An 8,137-nucleotide genomic window follows, 5' to 3' on the forward strand; every position below is an offset into this window, starting at 1 on the left:
GCAGGAATCAAAAATCCACACAGAAACGTCGAGTATAACCAAGGGCAAAAGATCAGTAAACCCCTTTCTATTTCCCTGGAATACACTTGATATCCCCTCATCTTGCTGAAAATGGCGTGGCAACGGTTACATCTGGCTCTACGATGGTATTGCCGCCGATATCATCTACTGGGGAGCTGTTACCGCGCTCTGATCAGCCAGTATGGGCCACAGAAGGTTTTTGGAGCCCATCCATTGGAGACATGCCTGAATCTGAGATTCCATCATTATTGCTGTCTAAGAAGGCGATTGCCCGAGATGAGGCCACGCGGGATTTGAGATTCTTTGTATAACTCAACCTCCCTCGTCGCTTCATTCCCTGAACATACAATGAGATGCTACCAATTATGGCAAATCCCATTTGGTAAACAATGAGTGCAACAAAGCTCTGCCAATAGTGCCAGTTTTCAAAACCCATCTTAACAAGAACTGTCTGGCCATCGGCATATACACATGTGGGAGTTACGGGATTACAAATAACACCCAAACGTCTGAACTCATTGGTATAAACACCAAGATACGCGTGACGTGGGAAGGAGAGGTAATTCAACCAAACCCAGTAAGGGTATAGGCGGCTCGTGTTGGCGAACAGTCCGGCAACAACAAACAATGGAAGCAAAATTGTTGGTACGAGTGCAAAGGCTGTGGTTGCGGTATCAAAGAAGGTTGCAAACATCAGACCAAAGGAATAACCCAGTGTTGCAAGGAGAACCAAAATAAACCAATTCACAAAGAAGGCACCCGCTGAACGGTGGAAATGAATCATAAAGTACGAAATGATGTCAAATAATGTTGGGAATAGTATTTGAAAAGGTAATTCTGCCATATACTTTCCAGCAAAATAGACAAATGCATTATAGGAATCATTGGCCTGTTCCTGCAAGAAAACAGCCCTCTCTGGTGGATAAACAGAAATACCATTCATTGCAGCACCCATCAAATTGTTCATTAGAGTCATATAGAGCGCACCTGAACGATCCTGTACACCCTGTTGATTTACCTTCACATTGAAGAAGAAAAGACCCATAAATACTGAGAAAAACAATGTCTGAAATGTTCGACCTATAAAGGCACCTGGATCTCGACAAAACATTCGGAATGAACGTTTCCAAAGCTCCACAAATTGCACGCCGAAACTAGATCCCTTCAGCTTCAACTGTTTCTCCAAGTATTCATCTTGATGGGAAATAGGGCCCTGGACCACCATTAAACATGGATTATTGTTCGCTGCCGGGGACATTACATAGTCTTCCCATGCCAACCAAAGCTGTGATAGTTCCTGTTCTGGAAGCTGCAGAATATTCATAAAATACTCACAAGGATTGGTATGTGGGGGTACTTGATAACCAAGACTGGCAAAGTACGCAACGGAATCTTGTGTTGGACCATGGTAGATAACGTGACCCTTTGCCAGAAGCAAAAGATCATCAAATACATCCATGAGTTCAGATGATGGTGAGTGAACGGTCGCAATGACGGTACGCATGTCATTTCTTGCCAACTCCTGTAGCATTTGCCCAACACGTAAGGCGTTCACAGAGTCCAAACCTGTGGTCGGTTCATCCAACAGCATAACATACGGATTCGTCACAAGCTCTGTAGCAACATTTGCACGTTTTCGTTCACCACCAGAAACCCCCTTCAAAATACCGGGAATACCCAATATGGTGTCCTGACACTTCGTGAGATGGAGACGTTTAATGACCTCATTTACGAGTTCCTCTGATTCCTTCGCACCCATTCCCAGACGCACACGACATGCGAAACGAATAGCCTCGCGAGGAGTCTCTTTGCCCATCACGATATCGTCTTGCGACACGTAGGACACCAGCCTCTTGTAGCGTTGTGAGTAGATGGTGTTGTTGAGGAAGCAGCATCCCTCCAGTGTTGCCTTTGGATTATACAGTTTTCCAGTGATAGCTCCCATGAGTGTTGTTTTACCAGCACCGGATGGCCCCATGATTGCCAACACACGCCCACCAAGAGCGGTACCACTTAAATTATACAATAACGTCTTTTCTGTAACGTTACCGTCATCGTCCTCAACGGGAACTCGATAGGTCAGATTCTCCCATGTAAAGTTCACCACCTTATCGAGCACCAGCCCTTCACTCTCCTGACGTCCAATGGCATCAATATTTGGCTCTGGCATTTGCTTACAACAATGTCTTAGTTGCTTCGAAATAAGGAAAAATAATACCCACTCGTTCTCTAATACTCTGTTTGGCTTGAGATAAGAAGAACAGCTGAAGAAGAAGAAGAAGAAGAAGAAAGAGAAGACGTCTTGACGCAGCGCAATGGGGATAGACAGAGAGTGTGTGTGTTTGTCTGTCTGAAAGAGAACTATTCCAGATACTCCCCTGCATGGTTTGAGGTCAAGGCAATAGCTGAAAATGGGAAAACAAAAAGAAAAAAAACAGCAAAAACAAGGAAAAACCCAAACCAACCCAATAACAAGAGTCACCATATATATATAAAAAACTCCTCCTCTTTGCATATTTGCATTTCCCCAAAGACACACATGGCCTTCTTATTACATGCAACTAGTTTCTACGCAAAGCAATTGCTCCACGTTCCTCTCAGATTTATTTTTTCCGGTTTGAATCTCTCATTTTGCTATAAATGGACGTCTATTTCATTTTTTTTTTTTTTTTTTTTTTTACTTTCTTCTTATATTTTCAGACACAAAAAACAACAAGACAACAAAACAGCATAAAGAACATATATCACACAGGAATAAAAGGAAAAACATGCCTACAGAAAAAAAGGGAGAAGGAAGGCACTCGTTCAACTCACAACACGGGAAACGAAACCATCGCCATTATTTGCCTTCCTTTTGCATCTCCCTCTTCACATCCCACTAAACCCCCAACCCCCCCCTCTTTCCTGAGATCGTTTCCTTCCTCCTGGTGTAGCACATTACATCAAGTGTCCTTTCCTCCGGAGAAAAAGGGAATTCACAGGGAAATCAAACAAAACAAACAAACAAGAAAACAAAGACATACATGACATTGAATCCCCAAGCAGAGAGGTAAACAAGACAAAACAATCACTTCTTGGATTCCTCTGCCTTGATGAGCTCCAGAATACCGTCCTGCATCTCCTTCACGGCATCATACTCTGAGAGACCAAGGCGACGCTTGTTGCTGATGTCGTACACCCCACCGTGGCTCTCCGAGTGCTCGCCCGCAGTCCCCCGCACCTGCAGATTGTACTTGGCCGCCACCTCTTCCAACTTCTTACGGTCGGCGCCGAGCTTCGGCAGCTTGATGTGCACACTGGCGCGGATTGTAGTGCCCAGGTTGGTCGGGCAGAATGTCAGGAAGCCAAGGCGATCATCACGCAGGAACTTGACCTTCTTCTCAATAGCGTTGGCGCCTTCCACAAGTCGACTGAACACTTCCTTCAGATTCCCACCCTTCTGCATCGAGATGATACGCAATTGGTCTTCCTCATTGACCCACACGAGGAATGTCTTTTCATCATTGTGGTAGATACCACGACCAGTTGGCCAGTGATCACAGGCGTGTGCTGCCTGCAGAAAGCGATCACCCTCCTTGAACAGGAAGTGGTCTTCGATCAGCTTGTTCTGCGTTTCCTTGCTCATTCCAGTCAGTGGGTAGTACTTCCCCTGCAGTTCACCAGTCATGGTCTCCAACTGTGCCTTGACACGGGACTCAATCTCTTCATACTGCTCCTTCTTGAGGAGTGGGTTGAACGGATAGCCATCAAGGTTGCGCGCACACCGTACACGTGTGGAGATGACGTACTTCTTATCGGGATCCACGTCAACGAGTGTGCTCAGGTCACCAAAGTCCTTGGGTGGCTGTTTATCACTTGGCTTAAATCCCTGATGGTACTCCTCAATGACTGGGTCAAAGAGAGCCGCAAACACCTTGTACGACTCCGCATCCGGTGCATACAGGCCGATGCCAGAGTCGAGGTTGGCCACACCGGACTGAATGACATCCATCAGCGTAGCTCCCATTGAGGTCTTCTTGTCTTTGAGCTCGTCAAGCACCTTCTTCGTCAGGTACTTCTTCAGTAGGGAGTGACACTCATGGGCTTGATGGAGCTTGTGGTATGCCTCCTCAGCTTTCTTGATTTCATGGTGGGACGCCATTGTAGACGACAAGGTTATTGTTATTGGTAGATATTGGATAAGATAGCTTTTGCTTGTGACAACCAAAGAAGGCAATAGTAACAAGGAAAGGAAAAAAAAAGAGGGCAAGAAAGATACAACCATAAACATACCGAGGATTATATACTAGAATCGCACCGGTTTGAGCCCCTTCCCATAAAAAAAAAAAAAAGATCACCAGCCAATTGAATATTTCTTCCTTTTTTTCACCCCCACCGTTTCAGTCATTACCCCCTGATTCATTGGGTGGCATCATAGTTGTGTGCTTCTTTTGCTGGATTGGCAGTTATGCCAATATAGTGTATGTGAATGATAGCTATGTTGGAGTGGCACCCGACGTAGGACCAGTACTGTGCATCGGCTGACGACTCATGACGGGATACAGGGTGCGTACAAAGGAGAGACATCGATGGTGCGAACCAAACGCCTGACAATCATTTGGAGAAATCATATGGGCGGATATGGTATCGAGCTCACGGCGAGTGTAACCTTGCGCCACATGTGGTGGATCCATTGGCATTTGTATTCTACTTGCATGCGTCACTCGCTGTAGTGTGTCACTATAGGTCCAGTACGTTGTTGGCCCTGGTGTGACGCCAAAACTAAGGAACGGGAATGTGAATGATCCCATTGCTGGTGAGTCTACTGGGCCAAGCGTCAAGACCTCACGCATAGAGTAAAACCCGCGTATGTCACAGAGCCAATCACGATCAACGTGAGGTTCTACCACGGCAATACAGGGACGATACTTGCGTAGTGCATCTGCAACAGACATAGTCTCGCATGGGAACACAGTACTAATGCTATTTGCGACAGCGCCATCCCTCACCAGGTCCGGCAAGAGGCCATGTTGTGCAAGCAGACTCTTTTGCCGTCGCTCACGACTCGCAGCTTGTGCAGGCGTCTGCACGGGGAGGACAGGAAACGGCAACAACTCACTATTATTCAAGAGCCACGCCAAACGACCATTTCCAAAAAAACAAACCACTGGGGTCTCGGTGGAAAACGAAGGTGACGTGCCACCCTGGAGTGGATTGTTGATATTGCCACCGTCAATCGCGGCAGTGATGGCAGTGCGCTTGAATGCCTCCTCGCCTTCGATAATTTCCCCCACACGATGACGTAGATAGAAGGCGAGATTCTGCAAAAACTCTGCTGTTGGTTGTAACTCATCACCAGTCAACATCGTCATTGCACGCAAAGGGCCCATACCATCAAATTCGGTATGCATAACATTTCGTATTTGCGGAAATGTCGCAAAGTGAACACGCTCATTTGGACTAGTACAGCGGGAGATGGGCATCATCACATACTCCTGCATAGCCGCATACGGTGTAAACTCGTAGTAACGCTTCCCAGATGAAGTTGTCTCTGCTGTTGTTGTTGTCGATAGTGATGATGATGTAGCTGCTGGCCGTGGTGGCGCGTATGGGGGTAGACCAAAGAGCTCCCGTACATCAGAATCATGTATTGTACGTTCACGTGCTGTAAATCGCCGCATTCGCCGTATATCACGATCTCGCAGACGACGGATAAACTCACACAATGCGGCTCGACACCACATTGTGTAATCCGCCGCGAAGTCGCGTTGTAATTCTTTTTCTCTATTATCCCGCACACCGCGGTAGCATTCGATAATATCAGCCACCTGCACTCCGCCTGGCTGTATGAAGTGCGCTACACCGCAGGCGGGGCGATAACCTTCGGGCCACAAAGCGATTTGTTCAGATGGGAACATACGCCTCACTGCAGCCTCGTCCAGTCGTGGACCGACAGCCGCAGCGGCTCTAATATGTGTCGGGTACATGATAAGATATCGTACAGTAGAATACAATAGAGGGACGGAGAGGGAGGCAAGTAGTTAGTAATATTGTCGTGTTCTATGAAGTCCTAGACTGGAAATTATATATATATACATATATCAGAGAAAAAGGAAAAAAGAAAAGGGAGAAATATCCATGTTTACAGGTATAATAAAGAAAGAAAAACCCTGGAAAGGATAAATGGGGAAGAGAAGGGAAAGATAGGGAGAGGGAGGAGGAGGAGGAGGAGGAGGAGGAGGAGGAGGAGGAGCAAATGAATAAAAACAATCATTCTTGTTTGCCCCCACACCCCCAACCCCTTTTTCCACCATCCACTATCAACCAACTAACCATCAGTGCGTTCTGTTCAGAGTAGTATCAAAGGAGTTCAAATAATTATTTTCCTTTTTCCTGCACATTCACCTCTGCCATAGCTGAACGAAAAGTAATAAAAGTTAATGAGAAAAAAAAGAAAACAAAAAAAAAAAAATCATAAAGGAAGTGACAGCCACGGACACACCGAACTGAACATCATCTTTCAAGAAGACGAAAGCACATCAAGAAGAGCAAATAATAGCCCAGTAAATGAAAATTAGATGAAAAAGGAATAAGGAAGTGCAACATCATAAACCACACGAACATTTCCCCACCACCTTTATGCTGAAGAAGTGAATGCCAAGGAAAAAGAGTAGTAATGATAATAGGAATACCAATACATTACAATGATAATAGGGCGTACAAGCACCTTTTTTTCACTATTTTCCTCTCTTTCTTTCCCTTCTTCAAGTTCCCTTAACTTTGCCTTCTTTTTTTTTCCCTTTTTTTTAAGATTTTTTCCCTTCGTATCAATTCTCATTTCAATAAAACCTTATCATTTCACCTTTTATTCCTTTTTTTTTTGACCTGGATTGCATATTCTGCAATATTTGTATTGGAAAAGCACTGGCGGCATCAGGTACAGCAATGATACCCACGAAGAGTTAAATCAGTGTATGCAAATTCAAATAAAAAAGAATTTTCTCTACGCATATATATGCAAATCAAAGAATCTTGCAAAACCATATACGTATATATATATATAAGCAATCTTTCTTACCTTATACATTTCCACCTTCTCTCAAGTATTTCATTTTTCCACTCATTTTTTATTGACCCACCTGGCTCCTGCACAACAACCACAGATATATATGGATAAGGCAGGGGTTCATAATAATAACAGAAAAAAAAAAAAAACGCATTTACGCAAACCACCTCACACTTAAAAAAAAAAAAAAAAAACATTTGACAGAAACGTGAAGCACAGTATAAGAGCATAAATACATTTCTACATATCCTAACTCCCCTTTTGAGGCAGAACCCACTCTAATTCTTTATGGGCTTTACCAATTAAGTAGAGCAATTGTATCTGCCCCAGAAGAGGAAAAAAAGCACACATAGCAAAGTCATTGATATAAAACCACCACATATAAACAAAAAACAAAACAAAACAAAACAAAAAAACACACACACAAGCCAACATACATACAAAGCTGAATTAATACATAAAATTGCATCGGTCACCTATCAAAAAAAGGGTGACTCGCTGCAGAAAAAATTAAAAAAAAAAAAAAAACAAATTGCGGCTTCTTCACAGACAAACAAAATCCACCACGTTGCTGGTAAAATAAACGACTTACCGTCACTTACTCAGCAGCGGGAGCTTCAGCCTCACCTTCACCACCCTCCTCCACAGCTTCCTCTGCCTTGATGAGCTCCAGAATACCGTCCTGCATCTCCTTCACGGCATCATACTCTGAGAGACCAAGGCGACGCTTGTTGCTGATGTCGTACACCCCACCGTGGCTCTCCGAGTGCTCGCCCGCAGTCCCCCGCACCTGCAGATTGTACTTGGCCGCCACCTCTTCCAACTTCTTACGGTCGGCGCCGAGCTTCGGCAGCTTGATGTGCACACTGGCGCGGATTGTAGTGCCCAGGTTGGTCGGGCAGAATGTCAGGAAGCCAAGGCGATCATCACGCAGGAACTTGACCTTCTCCTCAATAGCGTTGGCGCCTTCCACAAGTCGACTGAACACTTCCTTCAGATTCCCACCCTTCTGCATCGAGATGATACGCAATTGGTCTTCCTCATTGACCCACACGAGGAATGTCTTTTCAT

At 44.9% G+C, this 8,137-nt stretch overlaps 4 protein-coding genes across 4 annotated transcripts; all 4 read right to left on the reverse strand.

The window, feature by feature from the left end:
• Positions 1-193: 193 nt before the first annotated feature.
• TM35_000182110 (ABC transporter) lies at positions 194-2,191 on the reverse strand (the record flags this gene model as incomplete). Its single annotated transcript, XM_029026524.1, has 1 exon — positions 194-2,191. The coding sequence occupies one exon, from the start codon at positions 2,189-2,191 to the stop codon at positions 194-196; it is 1,998 nt and encodes a 665-aa protein (XP_028882220.1).
• Positions 2,192-3,088: 897 nt separating this feature from the next.
• Positions 3,089-4,162, reverse strand: TM35_000182120 (putative arginine kinase; the record flags this gene model as incomplete). Its single annotated transcript, XM_029026525.1, has 1 exon — positions 3,089-4,162. The coding sequence occupies one exon, from the start codon at positions 4,160-4,162 to the stop codon at positions 3,089-3,091; it is 1,074 nt and encodes a 357-aa protein (XP_028882221.1).
• A 334-nt stretch (positions 4,163-4,496) lies between these two features.
• Positions 4,497-5,987, reverse strand: TM35_000182130 (uncharacterized protein; the record flags this gene model as incomplete). Its single annotated transcript, XM_029026526.1, has 1 exon — positions 4,497-5,987. The coding sequence occupies one exon, from the start codon at positions 5,985-5,987 to the stop codon at positions 4,497-4,499; it is 1,491 nt and encodes a 496-aa protein (XP_028882222.1).
• A 1,677-nt stretch (positions 5,988-7,664) lies between these two features.
• TM35_000182140 (arginine kinase) lies at positions 7,665-8,135 on the reverse strand (the record flags this gene model as incomplete). The annotated part of the gene is made up of 1 exon (XM_029026527.1): positions 7,665-8,135. A coding segment is annotated over one exon (471 nt), but the record flags the coding sequence as incomplete, so codon positions are not given.
• Positions 8,136-8,137: the final 2 nt, after the last annotated feature.

This window comes from Trypanosoma theileri (assembly GCF_002087225.1).
Source record: "Trypanosoma theileri isolate Edinburgh chromosome Unknown TM35_Tth_18_V1, whole genome shotgun sequence".
In the NCBI taxonomy this organism is placed as follows: Eukaryota; Euglenozoa; class Kinetoplastea; order Trypanosomatida; family Trypanosomatidae; genus Trypanosoma; species Trypanosoma theileri.